Raw genomic sequence first — 21,479 nt, forward strand, 5'->3', positions numbered from 1 at the left:
GCCGGCCCTTAGGGCAGCTAGAGAGCCCCGGCCCGAGAAATGTCCCTCCTGCCCTTCTACCGCGGGACGGGGGTCGGCGGCCTCAGAAAAGGGGCGCGGGGCCCCAGAGCCCGCGGAACACCGCAGCCAGCGAGGCGCGGGGGCCTGCGGTTGAGTGGGGTCCCCGGCGCCGGCCCCTCGCGGCCGAGAGGCGGCGCAGCTCCCAGGTCCCGCGAGGGCCAGCGGACCTCGGGAGGGGGCGCCCGATCTCGCGGCTCCGGCTCCGCTTCCCGGGAAGTTTCAAGTTTGAAAGTCCCGGCGGAGGGGCCGGGGCTTCCGGAACCGCAGTGGTCGAGAGGAGGGGCGGAGCGGCCCGAGCGGAGCCATGGAGGAGGGGGCGCCGCGGCAGGTGAACGGCGCCCGGAGAGGCCGGGCTGCGGGCGCGGGCCAAGGGGGTCGGGGAGTCTCATTTACGCCGCGGGCGCCGCGAGCTCCGGTCGCGTCCCCTAGATCCGACCCTCACCCCCTCCCGGGTCCCTTCCCAGCCCCTGCCCCGGGCTTCGCTAACCTCGCGGGGCAGACCTAAGCATGGGGGGGGGAGCGCGGGGGGAGTCGTTCGTGCCCCCTGGAAACGTCCCCAAATTACCCCCAAGTGACTCAGAGCCTCTAGTCAGGCCAGCGCATGAGCACGTCTGAATCCGCAGTCAGGGCCACCGGCATGGGCCCTAAAGTTTCCCCCAATCCATTCTTCCAGGCAGGACTGTTAAGACCGGTGGGAATCTGCCTAGAAAGCAAAGGGGACCGTGGGGGGCAGCTTGGGACAGGTCCTGGGGGGGAGAGGAACGTGCGTGCAGGGAGAGGAAGGCCCGGGAAGGGGCCAATCTCTGCGCACTTGTGGGGGTCCTTCCCAGATCACAGAGTCATGTGGGGATTGGGCACATGGAGATGGGGGACCTGGCCCAGCACCTGGGCGGGAACCTCCGGGTACACAGAGGGTTCTAGTCCAAATGGCGAGGGGGGCGGCGTTCCTGCCAGCGCTGGAGATACGTGCTGGTGGACACAGCGGCCAAAGCTGTGTGCTTGTCTGTCATTGAGGAGGGAGGGGTTCAGGTCTACCCAGAGCAAATGGGGTGGGGTCATTGCATCTGTGTAGAAGATAGGGTCCCAGCTGTAGAGCAGAAAGGGGGAGGCGTGTGTGCACATGGCAGGATTCCAGCCCAGAGCAGACAGGGCCAGGGGGTACACCCAAAGGCAAAATGTCCTCCACAAGACTCCTGGAGTGCCCCCACCCCAACCGCGGGAACAACCTTAGGCACTGCGTCTGCCCCTTCCCACCCCCTTCCTCCGGAGGTTCCCCCCCTCCTGTTCCAGCAGTGACTTGTACACATTTTCCGATTTCCTGTGAACCTCCGCCCAGCAACGGCAGCTGGGTGACTCAGGACCCCGGTGGCCGGGCCCCCCGCTCCATGGGATCTTTGTTTGCTCAGGCCTTTGGCTCTGGCCCTCTGGCCTAGGGCCCTCAGAGGATTTCCTGAGCCCCGCCCCTGCCCTCTGACAGCCAGGCCAGAGGGCCAGCAGAGACCTGGGGTGGGGGGGGCTCCCTGAGGCTGGGGTGGCACCCCTCACACTGGCCTCAGGAGATGGAGAGCCGAGAGGTAAGGTGGAGGTCCATGGGGGGTGGAGGGCATCGTGGGTTACCCTGGGCTGAGGTCAGCTTTGGCACTGGTTGGTTTGAAATGGCCTCTGAGAAGGAGATTTTCCTATTCCTTGCTCCAACCTGGCAGTAGCTGGCTGGGAGTGGCCCCCGGAGACCTCCTCAGCCTCTCTCTGTGCCTCCGCTTTGCTACCTGGGGGAACATCCCTGGCCCCGACTCAGGCCTCTGGCTGCCCTCTCTATGTGACCTTGGGTAATTCCCTAGCCTCTTCTCTGGCCCCAAATCTCAGCTGGGATCGCAACCTCAGAGCAGTCTGATTAAGCGTGGCTGGCGGGGAGAGGCTGGCATCTCCCTCTCGGTGTTGTGACCTCGGGCAAATTACTTAACCTGTGTCCCAGCTTCCTCATCTGGGGCTGGTAACATGGGGATAGTAACTGCATCTTCCTCGTGGGATTGTTATGAGGATGGACGAATTCATGTATGCAAAGCTCTGAGAACAGACCCTGGCACCCAGTAGCACCCTGTGCCTTCGCCTCTGGAACAACACAGGGGGGTCAGGGGTGCCGACCGCCCAGGCAGTTGAAAATTTGCATGTAACTTTTGACTCCCCCCAAACCTAACTAATAATAGCCTTACGGATACCGTCAGCAGTTGACTAACACATATTTTGTACGTTATGTGTATCATTATATGGTATTCTTATGATAAAGTAAGCTAGAGGAAAGGAAACGTTACTAAGAAAATCATAAGGAAGAGACGATACGTGCATTTATAGTCCTGTAAACAAAGTTGGTTTTACAGTTGAAAACAATTTGCTTATAGGATCACCTGGTCAGTTAAGTGTCCGAGTCTTGATTTTGGCCCAGTTCATGATCTCACGGTTCTGTGAGTTCAAGCCCTGCCCCGGGCTTTCCGTGCTGGGCTTTTCGTGCTGACAGCAAGAAGCCTGCTTGGGATTCTCTCTCTCGCCCCACCCCACCCCCTTCTCTCTCTGCCCCTCCCCCTCTCATGCTCTCTATTCTCTCTCAAAATAAATAAACTTAAAAAAAAAAAAAAGGACAGGAAATGATTTGCTTATAAGTGGACCCTTGCAGTTCAAACCCGTGTTGTTCAAGAGTCCACTGCAAACATTGAAAAATTTTCCGCTCTCCCTTCTCCCTAATGGGAGGGGACAGGAGATGGGACAGGCTTGGTAGCCCTAGGGTTTCCATCTGGCCCAGGAGTACTAGCTGTAAGGTCAGAGGTGCCCTGGGGGGCCACCCTGGGCGCCGAGCACACCTTCCTCTCTGTCTGTGGAGACCCGAGGTCACTGGCGGGGACTGAGGGCATTACTCCTCTGCCATTCCACAGTCTGGGGCCGACCAGCAGCCCCCAGAGGATGAGAAAGAGATGATCCGCCGGGCCATCCAGAAGGAGCTGAAGATCAAGGAGGGTGTAGAGAACCTGCGGAGGGTGGCCACGGACCGCCGCCACTTGGGCCACGTCCAGCAGCTGCTGCGGGCCTCCAACCGCCGCCTGGAGCAGCTGCACGGGGAGCTGAGGGCGCTGCACGCGCGCATCCTGCTGCCCGGGCCTGGCCTGGCCGGTGAGTGACGAGTCTGAGCAGACCCTGGGGGACAGGACGCGCCGGGCTGACCCAGCTTCTCCACCTTGGCCCTGACCGCTCTCAGAGCCTCCTCAGGTGTCCCCTGCGACAAGAAGGGAGCTGGGGGCCGGGGGAGAGAACAAGGTCACAGGGTAGGGGTCTCTCGGCTCTGGGTAAGGGGTTCGTGTGTCCCACGCTATGCACAGAACCCGCCACCACGGGACCCCAGCCACCTGCAGAGCAGCCAAGGGCTCGGCACCTGGAGGCTCTACAGAGGCAGCTGCAGGTAGAGTTGAAGGTGAAGCAGGGGGCGGAGAACATGACGCACACGTACGCCAGTGGCACGCCCAAGGTGAGGCTCCTGGGGTCTGATGGGGAGAGACTGGGCTCTCAGCCCCTCTCAGCTCCCAGCCCCCATCCTGATGGAGAATGCAACCAAGCCAGTGACCCCATAAGGCAGAGACGGTCTTAACCCTTAGTCTGACGGGGGAGGCACAGCCCCAAATCCCAGCTTGGTGGGGCAGGCACGGCTCGAACCCCTAATCTAACAGACAAGGCACAACTCGGTCTAATGGGAAGTCCTAGCCCAGTGTAGTAGGGAAGGCCCACCCCCAGTCCCAGCTCCCAGGACGATGTGGGGAGCTCGGCTCTGACATGGTGTGGGAAGCTTGACCCCAGACCTTGTCTCGTGTGAAGGGGGAGGCCCTGCCCTAGATCTAGGCTAACAAGGGGCGCTTGGCTTTAGCACCCGGCCTACCAAGGGAGGCTTGGCTTCAACCTTGGTCTGACCAGGGAGGCTCTGGGCTAGCCCCGGTCCGATGGGCATGTGGCGCGACCCCACAGGAGAGGAAGCTCCTGGCAGCTGCCCAGCAGATGTTGCGGGACAGCCAGCTGAAGGTGGCCCTGCTGCGAATGAAGATTAGCAGCCTGGAAGCCAGTGGGTCCCCTGAACCAGGTGAGGCTTTGAGAAGCGGGGCCGGGCAGGGCCGGGCAGGGCGGGGCCTGGGGGCTGACCGCCTCCTCCCAGGTCCTGAGCTGCTGGCAGAGGAGCTAAGGCATCGACTACGCATTGAGGCCGCTGTGGCCGAGGGCGCCAAGAACGTGGTGAAGCTGCTGGGTACCCGGCGGACACAAGACCGGAAGGCTCTGGCTGAGGTCAGGCCGTGGTCCCCTCCCATCGCTGCCCCTCTCTGAGTGTCTGTCTCCACACCACGGTCCACCGGGGCGGGAGGCACCCGCGGACGGCCTGTGCGGGGTGGCGGTGAGGAAACAGGAGGCACATTCTGTCTAGACCTCATTGTGGGGAGGGCGTGTGGGTCGCCAGTGGTCACGGGCCTGTCCTCCCCTGCCTGATCTCCTCTGTAGGCTCAGGCCCAGCTCCAGGAGTCCTCCCAGAAACTGGATCTCCTGCGGCTGGCCTTGGAGCAGCTGCTGGAGGGATTGCCTCCTGCCCACCCTCTGCGTGGCAGAGTGGCCCGGGAGCTGCGGACTGCTGTGTCTGGGAAACCCCAGCCTTCAGGGGTGCTCGTGAAGCCCACCGCCGTGACAGGTAGCCGGGAGTCAGTCCCTCCCACTTCAGGGCTCTGCCTTTCTTCCAAAGAGCACCCTGAACCACAGATGGGAGGACTTCAGAGAAGAGTTTCGATCCCGGTCCCACCACCCCCTAGCTACGTGAGCTTGGGCAGCTGACTTCCCCTCCCTGGACCCTTAGTGTATCCCTCTGTAACATGGGGGTGATAACGGCACCTCCTTCACGGGGTTGCTGTGAAAATTCAGTGAGTTGTTGCACGTGAGGCGCTAGGCGCGAGGCCGGCCTAGTGGGCACACCATTGGCAAAGCCATTATTCAAGGGACTAGCCGTGACAGTGTGTCAAGTGCCAGGGTTAGGGGCGCTCACGGCCCCGGTCCTGGGCAGTTTGGACTCCTAGAACGTTCTTTCGTATCCCTGAGCTGGATCTGTCTCCCGGTAGTGGTGGCTGAATTGTAATCAACGAACAATCTAAGCATGTTGACTTTGGAAACCCTGAACTTCCCACCTGGGACACAGTACAGTGGCTTCTAGAGAGGCCAACACCTTCCCGCTCAGCTGGTTCAGGCTCCTGGCGAAACACCCCAGCCTAATGCGGGCAAGGTCTGGGTTCAGCCATCTTCGGGAGAAGGTAGCTTTCTTGGGGCCCCAGGGGACCCGGATGTAGCAGGGGTTTGACAGTGTGTCCCCCATGCTCCCCGCAGGGACGCTGGAGGTCCGTCTCCTGGGCTGTGAGCAGCTGCTGACAGCCGTGCCCGGACGCTCCCCGGCGGCTGTGCTGGCCGGGAGCCCCTCGCAGGGCTGGCTTCGGGCCCGGGCCAAGCAGCAGCGTGGCGGAGGAGAGCTGGCCAGTGAGTAGCAAGCTGCGGGGCGCTGGGGGCAGCGATGTATCTCTACTCCTCGCCTGCCCTGAGCTCCCTCTCTGGCCCTGCAGGTGAGGTGCTGGCTGTGCTGAAGGTGGACAATCGTGTCGTGGGCCAGACCGGCTGGGGGCCAGTGACCAAGCAGTCCTGGGACCAGACCTTTATTGTGCCCCTGGAGCGGGTGAGGCTGGCCCTGGTGCGGGCAGGGGTGACCTTAGGCCACGGAGCGGAAGGCTGGCCGAGTAGGGACGTGTGCCCCACTCCTCAACCTGGCCTCCCCGACGCAGGCCCGGGAGCTGGAGATTGGGGTTCACTGGCGGGACTGGAGGCAGCTGTGTGGCGTGGCCTTCCTGCGGCTGGAGGACTTCCTGGACAACGCTTGTCACCAGCTCTCCCTCAGTCTGGTGCCCCAGGGGCTGCTCTTTGCCCAGGTGCTCCCTACCCTGTCCCCTGACGACACGGGCCCTGGTTCCATCTGAGCTAGAAGGGCCTTCGAGACTATTTGATTCATCCACACATAGGAGTAGAAATTGAGGCCTGGAGGGAGGAGGTCTCCAAGAATTAAGGATTCCCAGCCCCTCTCCGAGGAGCGCGTGGGAGTCTAGAGGCTGCATCCTGGTCCTGACTTGCCTAGCCTCATGCATGGCCCTGGACAAGTGTCTCTCTTCTCTGGGCCTCAGTTTCCCCACTGGTACCAATGTGGACATTGAATCGATCCCTCTGGGCCCCTCTGGCTCTTGCATCATTGACGCTGAGGGCTTAGGCTGGGATCTTGGAGGCCGGGGAGATACCCTGGTGACAGATGGGGTAGGAGGGGACTGGTCTCCAGCCCTGCCCTCTGCCCACGCAGGTGACCTTCTGTGACCCTGTCATTGAGAGGAGGCCCCGGCTGCAGAGGCAGAAACGCATTTTCTCTAAACGCAGAGGTGTGGACGGGAGAGGGCTGTGCAATTAGGGGGTAGGGCAGGGGCCCTCGGGGGGCCGTGGGACTGAGCCCCGCCTTTTGTCCCAGGTCAGGACTTTTTGAGGGCTTCCCAGATGAATCTCAACATGGCAGCCTGGGGGCGCTTGGTCATGAACTTGCTGCCCCCCTGCAGCTCCCCAAGCACGATCAGCCCCCCCAGAGCGTGCCCCCAGACCCCAGCCACACCCCGGGGAGCTGCCGACCCTGCCTCGCCCAGGTGAGGAGCCCCCTCGCCGTGGCTGCCTGCTTCTCTGCCACGTCTGCCTCTCTTCAGGTGCAGCTGGTGTCTTTCTGTTCCCTCTGACCCTCTGTCTGTCTGTCTCTTGGCATTGCTGTGTGTCCGTCCCCACAGCTCTTCCGTCTGCCTGTGCCCTGCCAGGTGTCTGCTTTCTCCACATAGTGATTTCCCACCCAAGAAGAGCCCCTTGGAAGAAGAGGTGAGGCCCCCACCCAAGCCCCCACGTCTCTACCTGCCCCGGGAGCCAACCCCCGAGGAGATACCGGTGAGAGGATGCTGGCAGTCCTGGGGGCTGCTGGGGTGGGGATGGCGGGGCTGGAGGGAAACAGGGAAGGAAGCCCTGCTCTGCTCTGAGCCCCTCTACCCTCATAGCGCACCAAACGCCCCCACATGGAGCCCAGGACTCGACTCGGGCCACCGCTTCCACCCTCAGCCACCAGGTACCCCCGTCGGGCTCACTTATGTGCTTGCGACATTTGTCTGCTCACTTGGGTGTTCGTGTGTCCATTCACACATCACCCGATGCTCCTTGCTCTCTGTTCTTACTCACTAAACCCGTGTTATTGAGCTCTAGCTGCATTCTGGAACTCTAGGAAGCCACTGTCCCTGAATCCCCCCACCCCCACCCCAGCCCCTAGGCTTTCCAGTCTTATTGGTGGGGACAGCCCAGGACCGGCCCTGGAGGGTTAGGAGCACCTCTTCATGGAGGCCCAGCTCTTATCCCAGGGGGAATCCTGTGCCCTCTCTCTTGCAGGAAACCCCCCCGCCTTCAGGACTTCCGTTGCTTGGCCGTGCTGGGCCGGGGACACTTCGGGAAGGTAGTGGGCTGACGAGGGTGCTATGGAAGGGGGTGAGCAGGCCCCAGCACCTTGGCTGGGGGGATGGTGTGATCCATGGGGCAGTGGGCGGGGAGCAGCAAAGGCTCCCCTGTGCTGTCCACCTGGAGCCCAAGCTGTCTCTGGTTCCCAGGTCCTCCTGGTCCAGTTCAAGGGGACGGGGAAATACTACGCCATCAAAGCGCTGAAGAAGCAGGAGGTGCTGAGCCGGGACGAGATGGAGAGGTGTGTAGTCGGGACAGTGGGCACCTAGCCCTGCAGGGGACCCCGGATGGCTGGCCTGGGCTAGTGGCACCAGAAGGCAGCTGAGTGCTCCAGGGGCTTTGAAGAGGTGACCCGCTGGGGCCGGTCCTGAGCTCTCTTTTTAGCACCTGCAGTTGTTAACTGTATGCTCTTGGGCAGGTCCGCTCTTCTCTCTGCCCGATACGTAGAAACCATCATTCTACCTGCCTGGCATTTTCATTGAAGACCCAGAGAAGCCAAGGGTGTTGTGCGGGTGGCAGGACGCAGCCAGCAGTGGTTTCTCTTCCCTCTAACACCCACCCCCGGCCCTCCGCAGCCTGTACTGCGAGAAACGCATCCTGGAGGCTGTGGGCCGCACAGGGCACCCCTTCCTGCTGTCCCTCCTCGCCTGCTTCCAGACCTCCAGCCACGCCTGCTTCGTGACAGAGTTTGCGCCCGGTGGTGACCTCATGATGCAGATCCATGAGGACGTCTTCCCTGAGCCCCAGGCCCGGTGGGTTCCCATCCCTCTTGTCTGCCTCTTCCATTGAGCCTTCCCTGGTTCCCTATGCCCTCTCCCTTCATCCTGCTTCCCCCAGGATACCCATCAGCAGAAGAGTGTGGAGTCAGGGAGGCCTTGGCTCAGATCCTTGGTTATCAACTGTCTTATCAGCTCCCATAGCATTGTGACCTTGGGCCTCAGTTTATGTAGCTGTGAATGGGGCTAAAAATAACTCTTCCATAGGCTTGTGGAGTGGATGGACATAATGTGTATTAAATTGTTGGGCACAGGAACCAGTGAAGAGTAAGTGACTGGCAGCTGGAGTTCTTTCTTGCCCACCAGAACGCAGGCTCTGGAGTCTTAAGTCTGCCACGAGCTGTGTGACCCCCAGGTGCATCACTTACCTGGAGTCTCAGATCCTCATTTGAAAAATAGACATGATGACTCTCGACAGCAGGTGGCTGGGAGGATGTAGGAGGGTAAGGCATCAGAACACGTGGCATCATTCCTGGCACCATCGAAGAGCCCAGGAAGGGTAGGCTGTCAGTGGGCAACAACCTTGGGGCCACTGTCCAGAGAAACACCCATTCTCCCTACCCGCTACCCCTGGCATCAGGCTCTAGTCTGAGCTGACTAGAGCTGGGACATCTAGGGATGCCCAGGCCGTGGCCATCCTGGTGCCTCCCTGCACTTCCCCCCCCCCCCCCCCCCCCCCCCGTCCTGACCCTGAACTACCCCCTACACCACCCATAGGTTCTACCTGGCCTGTGTGGTCCTCGGGTTACAGTTCTTACACGAGAAGAAAATCATTTACAGGTAACTTGCCCTGGGGGTGCTGGGGCTGGAGGTAGGTGAAGGAGCAGAGGCTGCCCTCCTCCTGTGATACTCCCGGGCCCCTTTGATCTGTCCCCCTCACCCTCAGAGACCTTAAGTTGGACAACCTTCTGCTGGACGCCCAGGGTTTCCTGAAGATCGCGGACTTCGGGCTGTGTAAGGAAGGTGGGTGCCTCCTGTCCAGGATCCCATGTCCTCCAGCCTTGCTTGCCCAGCTCAGGCCAGCAGGGTAGTGGGCAAGTGGCCTTCGCCTCTCACCCCAGCCCGCATTCCAGGGACCGGCTGGACACACTGGTTCTTCCTTCCCAGCCCTAGAGACTCTTAAAGAGCCCCAGCGCACCCTTAGCCAGGGGAGAGCGTGTACTCAGGATGGGAGAGGGCATCGGGTTCTCCCTTCTTTGTGAGCTTGGCAAAGGCTCTGCTTCCTCCCGTGAGATGGCGTAAAAAAAAAAAAACTGTCCTCACCTCCAAGAGCTCGGGGCAGGGCTTGGCTTGACCTTCGGTGCCTGAGGTCGTAAGAGTTGGCTGTTGATTCTTACAACTGAAGTTATATGGATGAGACACGTCGGGCTGGCATCAGTGTGGATGCTGGTTTGCAGGGATCGGCTTTGGGGACCGGACAAGCACCTTCTGCGGCACCCCGGAGTTCCTCGCCCCGGAAGTGCTGACCCAGGAGGCCTACACACGGGCTGTGGACTGGTGGGGGTTGGGTGTGCTGCTCTATGAGATGCTGGTGGGCGAGGTGAGCACTGGACCCCGGCTGCTGGGGCCTCTAGGTTGGGGCAGGGTGGAGGTGGCTCTTGCAGCCTGCTGAGCCCCCTTCCCCATAGTGTCCATTCCCCGGGGACACTGAGGAGGAGGTATTTGACTGCATCGTCAATGCGGACGCCCCGTATCCCCGCTTTCTGTCGGTGCAAGGGCTTGAACTCATTCAGAAGGTAATCACTGCAGGGCTGGGCTGGGCTGGGCTGAACGGCTGCCCCGTCACCACCCACTCTCTCGGGGCCTCTGTGGTCCAGCTCACTTGGGATGCCTGGGCAGGCGGGCAGTGCCTGGGCGTGATGCCCTCCGTGAACCCCAGTCCTCTTGCCCAGCTCCTCCAGAAGTGCCCGGAGCAGCGCCTCGGGGCGGGTGAGCGGGATGCTGAGGAGATCAAGACCCAGCCTTTCTTCAGGGTGAGTGTTCCCGGGTGCCTGGCACAGTGGGAGGTGTCGCCTGGCCACGCGGGCCGTTGTTCCGTTGTCTCAGGCAGCTCTGCCCTCGCCCCCAGACCACCGACTGGCAGGCCCTGCTCGCCCGCACCGTTCAGCCCCCCTTCCTGCCTACCCTCCGTGGCCCTACGGACCTGCGTTACTTCGAGGGCGAGTTTACGGGGCTGCCGCCGGCCCTGACCCCGCCTGACCCCCGTAGCCCCCTGACAGCCCGCCAGCAGGCTGCCTTCCGGGACTTCGACTTTGTGTCAGAGGGATTCCTGGGGCCCTGACGGCCTCTCTGGTGTGTCTGCCCCGTCTGCCCAGCCGTCTGCCCCAGAGGCCCAGGCCTTGCCAGGTATCGGTGGGCACTGGGCCTCGAAGTGGCAGCTGCAGAGCTGCTGTGGGGGGCTTCGCTCAGTCACTGGGCAGGGTCCCCTCCCCTCCCGCCCCCGCCTCCTGGGAGGCCTGGACCAGAAAGGGCGGCACAGCAAGGAGGAGTTTGGTTTGGTTTTTTAATATTTGATTTGCTTTACGGATGATTAAACTTATAAAACTGTGCAATGGAGGCATCCTGGCTTTGGGGGGCAGGGTGGGGGGGTCTCGGAAGCCCAGGACGCTTGTGCCCGAGCCCCCCACGGGTCCTCTGCCTCCTCTCCTTCCTTCAGAGGGCAGGACTGCCTATTGTGGCAGGAGCTCTGTCATTTCAGCTCTGCTCTGAGGCCTGGGAGGAGCGGGGGAGAATGAAGAACCCCAGGCCCTCTGAACGCCGACCCCAGCTGGGGGCAGCCCCTCTGGTTTTCAGGCACAAGATGGTGGCCTTGCCTCCAGCAACCCTACACCGCCTGGCTGCTGCCCTCCTCCCCCTCCTCCTCCCCCTCGGCCCACAGGGTCTCCCAGGACCCTGAGGGCCATCCGCAGAAGAAGTGGGCCAGGTTGCGGGTCAGGCCACGGTCGAAGGGGTTGCCGGGGCGCTGGCGGAGGTAGGCGATGCGGTGCGAGGAGATGAACTCCCAGGTGGTGGTGTTGCTGGCCACCAGGTAGAGGTGCGAGGCGAGGAGCAGGCCCGCCACCAAAGAGAAGAGAGAGAGCAGCAGGAAGGTGGCCAACAGCAGCCCGCTGGACCGCAGCCAGAGCCCCCAGGGCTGGAAGAAACGGAGGCCAGACCTGCAGGGCAGGAACAGAGATGGAGACCAAGGCCGGGGGAGGGCGGGGGTGCCCCGGGGAGCCCCTCCAGGCAGGCCGTTTGGGGGAAGGCCCGAGGCCCCCGAAGGGGCACCTTGTAGGGGCATGCTGCCCGCCCTCCCCCCATGCCCAGGCCGGCCGTGGAACCCACCATGCCAGGTACAGGCCCCACAGAAGCACCACCAGCTGCAGCGCCAGGTAGGCCACGAAGAGCGGGTGGTTGCGCTCCCCCACGCAGTTCTCCATCCAGGGGCAGTGGTGGTCGTAGCGGCGGACGCAGCGACGGCACTCACGGCAGTGCCGGGCCCGCAGGGGCTGCTGTGGGCACAAAGGGAGGCGGGCTCAGTGCCAGCTCCCCTCTGGGCCCACGACTGAGGGGAGTGATGAGGCCACAGAGGGGGTGGGGGGGAGAGAGGCAGGAGGTCAAGGAGTCTCAACCTTGCCCCTGCGCCCTCCCGTAGAGGTCCCTGGTCACCCACCAGCACCAGGCAGTATCTGCAGCGCCGAAGGGGGATGGCTTGAGGAACCATGGCTGTCTGCTCCTCCTTGACCTCCTCCTGCAAATGGGGGACAGGGTATTAGGTTGGGAGGGAGAGGGCACTGGTGGGCGTTTCCCTGGGGGGCTAGCTTAGCCCTGGGTATGCACGCGGGGCCCATCCCCAGTGTAATGGAGGCGGTAGGGTGGGACAGAGTGCCCTGGCCCGAGTGAAGCTGTGACCTCTGTCACAGTTGTTTCGCTGGGCCTTGGCGGTTTCCTCATTGGAGGATGGGGGTTGCAGGGCTGCTAAGAGGATTCATGGAGATGCCCCAGGAAAGCCCTCTGCATAGATCCTGGCATGAGACTGTTACAGGGGCCTTGGGTATCCTATTGGTGGGAGGAAGGGTTCAGGCTCCCAGGGGCCCCCCTGGTTACCTGTGGCTGGGGCTGGACATTCACATAGCCCGGGTCCATGAGCGACACGGCCAGGTAGAGCAGCAGGGAACCCAGCACGAGGAGCAGGAAGGTAAGGGGCAGGAGTAGCTCCCCCTGCTCTTCCCACTGCCGCAGTGCTGGAGAGGCCGGAGAAGGAGAGTGAGGCCGGGGCCGGAGCTGAACAGGAGGCCATGTGTAGGGGTGTATCTGGAGGTGGGGAGTATGTCCCTGGCTGAGCAAAGGCCTGGAGATGGGGTGTAATGAGTGGTCAAGTGTGGCCACTGCATAGAGTACAGGAGGGAGAAGTCTGGGCCCAGCACTCCCTCCCCCCCATCCCCACCAAAAAAAAAAAAGTTCATTTGCATTCTATCTGTAGGACAGTAGGGAACCATGGAAGGTTATAGGGTCAGATCTGTTTCTGAAAACCCTCCTGCTGCTGGAGGAAAGATGGATAGGGGAGCAGGGGGAGGCCTGGGGCAGAGCCTATCCAGGAGGGAGAGGAGGGTAGCCAGACAAGGGCACTGGCAGGAGGAGTGGAGACAAAGGGCTGGATAGATAAGGGGTAAGGGAGTGAAGGGGCCAGACTTGATGTAGGGGAGAGGGAAGAGGGATCCCTGACTTTGGCTCCATGATAGGGAGAGACCAGCTAGGTTTGATATGCCCATGAGATAGAGACAGAGGAGGGCAGGGCCAGGAAGGGTCCAACTCATGGAAGTAAATGAAGATTTCAGGGGTGGGAGGCAGGGGGAGGTGAAGAGGGAGGGGCATTTAGATAACAGTGTGGACAGCTCTGGTGTCCCTTGGTTGTGAAAAGGAGCAGAGAAGGAAAGCAGGGTTGCAGGGCGGGGTGGGGCGGGTCCTTTCTGATGAGGAGACTGAGTAGGTGTTTAGGCTGAAGGGTGAAAGCGGTAGAGGAGACTTAAGAAGGTCTTGGGAGGAAAGTGACAACACCCACAGCCCAGGAGTTGAGGCTGGAGCAAGGAGGGAGGAGCGGGGCTTCCCAGAGTGGCAGTGAGGGTGAGAAGTTGGGCCGGAGGCAGCCTGCCAGGTAAGGAGGGGAAGGATGTTCGTGGGGGTGGGTCAGTGAGGTGGACGAGGACTACAGGGCAAGAAGTGAGGGTGGGGAAATGCGGGACAGGCCGCCCCCCTCTGTCTTCTCTTGTCCTGGAAGGTGGGGAGCCTGGACTTGGGCAGCTAGTGGCCATGGGGATGGGCAGGATGCCAGTTCTTGATCTACTTGATCCTCGGAATCTTACGGAGGGACGTTATCCTGGGAAGGACCGGGTGGGTCTCGGGATCAGGGGAGATGGGGGCTCAAGTCCGTCGCGGGATCTGGTGGGCACCGGTTGGGTCCTGGGATAGACAGGGCATCTGGCAGGGATCAGGAAGATGCTGGGATTAATTAGGGATCAACTGGGTATTAGGCAGAAAGCAGGTGGCTCTTGGAATGACAGATGGAGAAGAGGCTCAGGAGCCGGCGGAAGTCGGGTGAATCCCAGGATTTCTGGGGCTTCAGCAGGGAATCCAGTGAGACCCAAACGTCTGGGGAATCACGCGGGATAGGGTGGGGCGGGGTCGCGCGGGGTCCGGCTCACCGGTATCGTGCAGGAAGAGCACCAGCGTGATCCCCCAGGTCAGCACAGTATGCCCGCTCCGCACCAGGACCCCAGGGCTGAGGAGCGCCCAGGGAGCCATCTCCTCCGCCCGGGGCCCCACCCGGAAGAAGCGCCGGGAGGGGCGGGCCCTTTGGGGGAGAGAGGCCGCGGCTACTCGCGGATTGGTGAGTCCTGGAGGTGGGCGGGGCCTGATTGGGTCGGGGAGGCTGCCTATTGGATAGCAGCTGCGGCCGAGGAGGCCCTCGAGCCAACAGGTGCCTGAAGAGGTTGAGGGCGGGGCCGGCGCGCGCGCAGCTGGTAACTCCCCCAACCCCAGCCCCCACCAGCCAGGTAACTTTCGAAAGCGGAGGAGCAGGCGCGAGCCCTGACCCCGCCCCCTCGGGCTCTCACCCCGCCCGCCCCTAACCCGTGGCCTCGCGCATGCGTGCACCCCCCGGGGTGCCTCTGCTCAAGGTGTTCGGTGCGACTCCAGGTTGCAGGATTGTGCCGGTTTCGAAGACATGACTGAGTTCTCTAGAGGGGCAGGACTAGCCCTAGGTTGCTCTGGTGACACCCTTACCTCCTTGCTTTTCATTTTTAGATATTGCAAATGGGGGCGCCTGCTGGCTCAGTGGGTTAAGCCTCTGACTTCCACTCAGGTCATGGTATCACGTTGTGGGTTCCAGCCCCACGTGGGGCTGTGTGCTGACAGCTCAGAGCCTGGAGCCTGCTTTGCCTTCTGTCTGTCTCTCTCTCTCTGCCCCTGCCCTGCTTGTGCTCGCTGTCTCTCAAGAATAAATAGTCATCCGTGGTGCAGATCCTGGGTAGAAGGGGCGAAGTGGAGTCAGAAATACCAGCACAGAGGTGGTGTGAACTCGGGCAAGTTACCGAGCCACTCTGAGCTCTGTTTTCTGTCTATATAGTGGGGATTGATAGTAGCACCCCCCTGCTAAGGTGGTTGGGAGGATTAAATAATGCAAATAAAGTGTCTAGCACTGACCTCTCCCCTGCTATAAGCCAACACCTCGCCCTGCCAGAAGGACTTGCCCAACAGGAGGCTTCAGGCTCTTCTGAGAGGAAACCTCATCAGCATTCACTGTTCACACGCCTTCAACTGGGTCCCCAGGGCATTCCCGGTGCTGCCCTGCCTTTTCCACCCACACCTCTCATGGATACCAACATCCACCTTCTTTCTCCAACAGATCCTACACAGTATGCTCTTCTGACATCTGCTGTTTTGTCAGCTCAGCACCCCTTTTTCTGTTGGGGCACTGACTCTTCCCCATTCCACGTGGTTCTGGAGAAACTGTGTCCCACACTCCACAGGTTGATAGGAGACGTAGGCATGTGACTAGAGGGCCCAACTTGGTTCCCTATCTTAATGTCCCCAGTGATTGGTTCTAGGTGGCGGACATGTGACTCAGCAGGGCCAATCAGGATCATTCTATGAGAGTACTGTATAAATGCTGAGAAATGGGCATTCTTCTGGATCTCAGGCTTGAAGAATAGGCTATAAGGGCAACTGGCAGCTGTCTTTACACTATGTGGAGACAGACTGTGGCAGGAGAATGAAGCCACCTTATAGAGACATAGAGATAAGCAGTAACGAAAGAGGGAGTGAGAGACATCTTAGCAACATTGACTGGGTCCAGCTGTTCCTGAAGCTGAGATTAACTCTAGGTCCCCAGTTGCATCAGTGAATTCCCTCCCACCTTTGACTAGCCTGGGTAGGTATTTGAGTCGTGTGACTTTCACGTGTAAGTCAATCTTGGTTACTGCAACGGGTGAGTTAGTGTGCTGAGTGGAAACAATCCTGAAGCTTCCAGGAGTCAGGCCCTGTGCTGGTGTCAGAGACAGACAAAGTCGGACACTAAAGTGGTAAGGACAGATTTTATCAGTAATATGTTATTGCTGTGTGAACTGAATGCGGCTCTGAACTCCCAGGTGACGGGGTGTTTTAAAGGGAGCACGAGGGAGTGGAGAGAGGGAACAGCAGTGGCTTGAACAGATTGGGGGAAGTGAAAAATTACAAAGGGTTGCTCAGTGTAAATGCTGATTAGGCCAGCTGTGTGTGCTAGCTGGCAATAATTGAAGTTCGGTGCCTGTCCTCCCACACGGACCAGGAAACGGGGGCCTGATCCTTCCTGAGCATTATACTTTGAAGGCCAAACATTCCTTTGAAGGAATGGCTTTCAGGTCTCCTGAGTTGTAGATGATACAAATACATTTCAAAGGAACAGAAGAATTCGCAACCGTAGGCCCTTTTTAGTAAATGCTCTAAGACGGGGTGTGTGGGGGCTAAAACAAGGAGGGCCGGGGTCATCTTAGGGCTGCGGCCTTGAGCTATCAGAAACTATGTTAGCTCTTCTGTCCCTGCAGTACTGTTGTCCTGCTAACTCCAGTCTCCCCAGGGCCCCCCTCCACTCCTACCAGCCCACAAGGGGCACCCTCTCTGCTCCCTGCTCCCTGTAAGCCGGGGCATAATCTCACACATAACATTGTCTCTACAATCAGATGCAACCACCCTGGGCAGGGGCCCTGTTGGGCTGTTGCCAGCTGTACCCCAGTGTCAGTCGGCATGGGGGCAGGGAGAGAACGCAGAGGAGGCAGGAACTTCAGCCCGATCTGCCACCTGTCCCCAGGCTGCAGCTGACAGGGCCTCCAGGCCGGGCACACAGATCGACCCGATGTACCCTCCCTGTTGCAGGTCCCTTCGCTAGGCCCAGTGCCCAGACTGGCCACAGCCCCTCTCCGGACCCCGTCCCTTCTGCAAAAACGACACTCTGCTCTTCTCCACTTTGCACAAAAATGTATTTCTGTGACATCCCAAAGTACAGACATTTACTCAGGCCCCAGGTGGTAAAGCAATGCAATGTGAGCTCTGCCCAGGGTCTGGCTCAGGCCATGTGAGCATGGAGGGAGGGGCAGAAGTGGCCTGTTTGCCAAGCTGGGGGAGCGCGGGGCGGCCGGCCCCTTCCCAGGGCTGGCAGGGACAGACTTCAGGGGAGGCCGGTGCCTCTCCCGGGGGCTGCTCATCCAGCCTGTCCTGCCTGGAGGCAGAAATGCTAGAAGAATCCAAGAACAGGCCCAGGGAAGGAGGAAGGAAGAAAGGTCATCCCCAAAGGGAAGCCTGCAGAGTCGGCCCTGCTCCCCCAGCGCCTTGTTCTGGAAGGGCATCCTTACCACTGCCTGTCTCACGAGAAGCAATTCGGAGTTACATCAAGGGAGGACCACAAGATATTTCGAGATACATTTGCGGCTCACACTTCTCTGAAACACGGCACAGAGGTTCCCGAGGTAAAGCCTGGGGACAGGGAGGAGAGGCTCGGAAGGGCCACGCGGGGCCACTGCAGGCTGTGCCCGGTGCTGGTCTGGAGGCAGTTAGCTGTTGCTGCAGGTCCGGCTGGAGTGGGGACCTCCTGCCTCACAGAGAGACAGGTGGGGTCCTCCAGGCAGCGGGGCAGGTCGGGTGGGGGAGGCGAATGAGGCCGGCTCAGTTCTGCTGGTGGGGTGCCTGGGCACCATGGGTACTGCGGGCAGGCGAAGGGCTGGGGAGTGAGGGGCAAGCCCCGGTCCCAGAGGTGCTGGCTTCCAGGGCTGGGGCAGGTGCTGAATCTGTTTGGCAGAAGAGGCAGTGGAATCTGCCGGAGTTCTGACCAGCCCTGGGCTGGGGCCTTCAGTAGCCTGGGACCTGGTGGGAGACCAGGAGGCAGCCTCCGTAGCAGCGTGGCCTCAGGCAGGCCCGGCCAGAGAACAGCGGGGCCGCTGTGAGCCCCACTCCTGAGGGTCCTCTGGGGCCGGGGCTGCCTGGGCCTGAGCACTCACTTCCTCGCCCCAGATGGCCCACGGCCGGGAGCACCAAGGCATTTGGGAGACCCAGTGGGGCTAGTTTTCATCCCAAACGCCATCAGCCACACCCAGGAGCCCAGAGAGGGTTCTCAGGCTTTGGGGGGTGGGTTGGGGTGCTGGAGGGGGCTGTTAAAAGCCTGCTGCCTCTCCTAATGGGAAGTGAGGCCAGGGTCTGAGGTCACTGGGAAAGGACTGGACTCTCACAACGTTAGAGGCATTTAGTCGGGGGTGGGGGGCAAGAGTGAGTGGCAGCGATGAAGGCTTGGAGTTGGGGCTTGAGAATGGCCAAGGAAGCTGCGAGGACTCAAGGAGTGTTTCTTTTGTTTTTGTACAGAAATCATACACACAAAACTTCACACTTCCTAACCAAAAAAAATAATATATATATATATAATATATATATAATATATATATCTCACTAATGTTAAGGAAAAGCGTCGGTTGTGCAAAAGTCCCCCTGTGTCCCTTCATCCAGCGGAAGGCTCCCCGGTGGGGGTCTGCCCGCTGGGCTGCTTGAGAGCTTCCTCCTGGCCTCGTGGTCCAGAGCAGTGGCGGCCGTGGGGACGGAGGCCTCTATCTGGACGTGTCCATGTTCTCCTCTTTAAAGTTACTGCAGTGCTCAATCACCTTGCTGGAGACCATGGGGGAGAGAGGATCAGGGGGCGGCCTTGGGGTGGGCTGGGCCCAGCCCCTCCCAGCTGATGAGGCTGCTGTATTTGTGAGCGAATGTCAGCGGTGATGCTGATGCTGACTGAGGTGATGCGTTTCAAGGGCCTGGAGGGGCGGCCGACCCGTGAGGAACGCCCAGGACAACGGTCCCTGTGGCCACAAATACCATCGGTGCTCTGTGCTCCCCCCCTTCCTCCCCACCCCCCTCAGCCCCAGAGCCTCTGTGCTTAGGGGCTCCCCTGCATCGGCTCAGGCCTGACCTTCCCAACCCGCTGCTCCTTTCTTGAGCACTGTCTTCCTTCTTTACTTTCCCCCTGCACACCCGGGCCTTTTTCTTCCCCAGAGTCTACCAGTGGACTCCAAACTGCCTGCGTGTCAGATTCGCCTGAAGGTCTGAGGCGACTGGGTGGGGGCCAGGGCAACCATCCGTACACGAGGGCCCCTGACACCCTGCAGAGGCCAGGCCCAGGGCAGCGGTCAGGAACTACCACTGGCGCTCAGGGCCCCAGTCTCTCGCCCCCCCCCCCCCCCCCCCCCCCCCCCGCTCCGGGCTGATCCTGGAGAACCACTGCCCTACTAGAGTCACCCTGGACCCAGATGGCCTTCCCATTCAACACTAAGCCTTTGGGTCGGTCAGGGGCCGGGAGCAGTGTTCACGGCAGCCTCCATATGCTGAAGAGGCACCCAGAGTAGGACAGGAGCAGGATGGGTGGAGTGACTCCTGAGCTCCCCCTCTTAGTGCCACTCACACCTGCTTCAGATGTGAGCAGCCTGCTGGCTAGCTCGGATACACATCTCAGGTCTTACAGAGATGCTCAAAGGGACCGGGGTAGGTTTATGAGCCAGTCTTACCCAGCTTTTCAAATCTCCTGGGATCCCTGTTGATAGCTCCCAGACCCACTGGGAAAGAAAGGGTGGGCCTGTAGATTTTTAACAATCTTTTCGGGTGATTCTATAGGGAGATTAAGTTTGAGAACCACTCGTTTTACCATTCTCAAACTCAGACAAATCTGTCCGTGAATGTTTATGAAGTGCCTGTGCCACAGGAAACTGCAGAAACAGACGGCCCTCAGCAGCCCAGGGAGTCCTTGTTTGGGTGCCTCTGAGCTCCAGGCCCTCCTCCCTGATGCTCCTGGTTCTACACCGTGTTTACAGCTGGGGCAAATGCAAGCAGGCTCCCTTCTGGAATGGATCCCGGAGAAAGCGAGGACTGCTGACTGTCATGTGCAGGATCCCTGAGAGTCGCTCATGCGCTGACGGGTGCGGGACCAGGGCTGCTGAGGGGTCAGACACAGTCATGAAAACCGCACAGCGGCCGGGCCCGGAAGCTCTGCCATGGGCAGGGCCTTCACACCTGGAAACCCACTTACACTTGCCTGCCAGGTCTCTACAGTGACCTCTACCACACTGCATCCTCTCTTTAGTTAGAAGGTCTTTGGCCAAAAGTAATGATGAATTTTGGGGGGCCTGGGTGGCTCAGTCGGTTAAACCTCCGACTTCGGCTCAGGTCACCATCTCGCGGTTCGTGGGTTCAAGCCCCACATTGGGCTCTGTGCTCACAGCTCAGAGCCCGGAGCTGCTTCGGATTCTGCGTCTCCCTCTCTCTCTGACCCTCCCCTGTTCACTCTCTGTCTCTCAAAAATGAATAAATGTTTAAAAAATACATAAATAATGATGATTTCCGACCTGACTTGCTAAGGGCCAGTAATGAGAGGATGGGATTCGTTGGGAGTAAGAGAGAATGAAGCTGACAAACGAGGGCAATGATGGTCTGTTCGGAGCTTGATGATCTAGTTTCCAGCCACACTGGCCAAAATGACATTCAGGGAGGCCCCCACTGGACGTTGGGACACTGTCCACCTCCACACTCAACTCCTGAGTTGCCCCTGGGAATCTCAGCCATTCCTAGCCCCCAGGGGGGGCTCCCCGCAGTGTCCCCCACTCCCCCAAACCAAGGCTTCAAGTGGAAACACTGCCCGTCTCTTACCGGGCCATTTCCTTGGTCTCCTGCCGAGCGGTGGCCATCTTGATCATGTCCTTCAGAAGGGGCAGCCCCCCTTCTTTGATCAGCAGGGGGCAGTACTTGTCCGCTGTGGGAGGGGCAGACAGCAGGTGGTCAGGCTAGGTCTTCCGGCAACCTGTGGCCCAGAATCCACCCTTGCTGTGAGGGCTGCCCTCCCAGAGGGGTGAGGTGAAGACCCAGCCTGGTGAGGACACTGCTGCTCCCAGGAGGAGCCATGCTTGTGCCTACCCCCAAGGGCCTGAGTTCCTGGGCCCAATGCGGGAGCAAGGGGTGAATCCTTGGAAAAGGCTACTTTGGTCCGCAGTCACATTTCTTTCCACGGCTCACCCTAATGGGAAATGTCACCCAAACCAGTGGCTTCCAATCCCTGAGAAACTTTTGTAAAAATACAGATTCCTAAGCCCTGTCCTCGGGCATTCTGATTCAACAGACCCAGGAGCCTGTATTTATTTGCATTTTTAACAAAATACCACCAGGTGATACTGGTGACCAGCCAGGTTGGAACTACCACTCCTTCCTATTATTGGGTTCACAGTTCATGCCGATAAAGAACATTCTAGTGCTCGGTATCCAGGGCTTTACACTCTGTGGAGAACACGGGCATTTCAGTGGACCCCCCACCCCCACCCCCAACACACACAGCTCTATGTAGTAGGAGCTATTTTTATCCCTCCATTTTATAGATGAAAGAATTGAGGTTCAGAGAGACAGAGGCTTGTCCAAGGGGGTCCCAGCTCAGGGCTCTTTCCTCTGTACTACACTGCTTTTTGAGGGAAGGTACTATTTTTTGGTAAAGCTAGCCTCAAGTAATAATGAAAAAGGTGAATGCTTATTGGAGAGCTGGTATGG

The 21,479-nt window shown here is 60.0% G+C and overlaps 3 protein-coding genes across 22 annotated transcripts in view; 1 reads left to right on the forward strand and 2 right to left on the reverse strand.

Moving 5' to 3' along the window:
- Positions 1-10,960, forward strand: PKN3 (protein kinase N3). Of its 18 annotated transcripts, none has more exons than XM_045467610.1 (22): positions 1-388; positions 2,985-3,219; positions 3,426-3,571; positions 4,063-4,174; positions 4,247-4,374; positions 4,585-4,768; positions 5,452-5,598; positions 5,682-5,791; positions 5,898-6,041; positions 6,461-6,536; positions 6,623-6,791; positions 6,975-7,077; positions 7,185-7,252; positions 7,567-7,630; positions 7,782-7,873; positions 8,208-8,384; positions 9,126-9,188; positions 9,295-9,371; positions 9,806-9,948; positions 10,037-10,144; positions 10,301-10,381; positions 10,477-10,960. In XM_045467610.1, the coding sequence occupies exons 1-22, from the start codon at positions 365-367 to the stop codon at positions 10,687-10,689; spliced, it is 2,664 nt and encodes an 887-aa protein (XP_045323566.1). In that variant the 5' UTR covers positions 1-364; the 3' UTR covers positions 10,690-10,960. The 18 variants fall into 18 exon arrangements, with proteins under 18 accessions (XP_045323566.1, XP_045323564.1, XP_045323567.1 ...); XM_045467608.1 differs by having other exon boundaries at positions 16-388; positions 6,954-7,077; XM_045467611.1 differs by having other exon boundaries at positions 77-388; positions 10,301-10,337.
- On the reverse strand, positions 10,898-14,247 carry ZDHHC12 (zinc finger DHHC-type palmitoyltransferase 12). Of its 2 annotated transcripts, none has more exons than XM_045467612.1 (5): positions 14,090-14,241; positions 12,495-12,631; positions 12,061-12,138; positions 11,733-11,899; positions 10,898-11,563 (listed from the first exon to the last, which is right to left on the reverse strand). In XM_045467612.1, the coding sequence occupies exons 1-5, from the start codon at positions 14,187-14,189 to the stop codon at positions 11,233-11,235; spliced, it is 813 nt and encodes a 270-aa protein (XP_045323568.1). In that variant the 5' UTR covers positions 14,190-14,241; the 3' UTR covers positions 10,898-11,232. The 2 variants fall into 2 exon arrangements, with proteins under 2 accessions (XP_045323568.1, XP_045323569.1); XM_045467613.1 differs by having other exon boundaries at positions 11,340-11,541; positions 14,090-14,247.
- A 2,636-nt stretch (positions 14,248-16,883) lies between these two features.
- ZER1 (zyg-11 related cell cycle regulator) overlaps positions 16,884-21,479 on the reverse strand; it is a 31,378-nt gene continuing 26,782 nt past the window's right edge. For both annotated transcript variants that reach the window (XM_045467615.1, XM_045467614.1), the window contains exons 15-16: positions 20,595-20,697; positions 16,884-18,569 (exon numbers count right to left, since the gene is read on the reverse strand). In XM_045467615.1, the coding sequence (XP_045323571.1) occupies positions 18,512-18,569; positions 20,595-20,697 (161 nt within the window). In that variant the 3' untranslated portion in view covers positions 16,884-18,511. The remainder of the gene's footprint in view (positions 18,570-20,594; positions 20,698-21,479) is intronic.

The sequence above is a fragment of the Leopardus geoffroyi genome, chromosome D4 (assembly GCF_018350155.1).
Source record: "Leopardus geoffroyi isolate Oge1 chromosome D4, O.geoffroyi_Oge1_pat1.0, whole genome shotgun sequence".
In the NCBI taxonomy this organism is placed as follows: Eukaryota; Metazoa; Chordata; class Mammalia; order Carnivora; family Felidae; genus Leopardus; species Leopardus geoffroyi.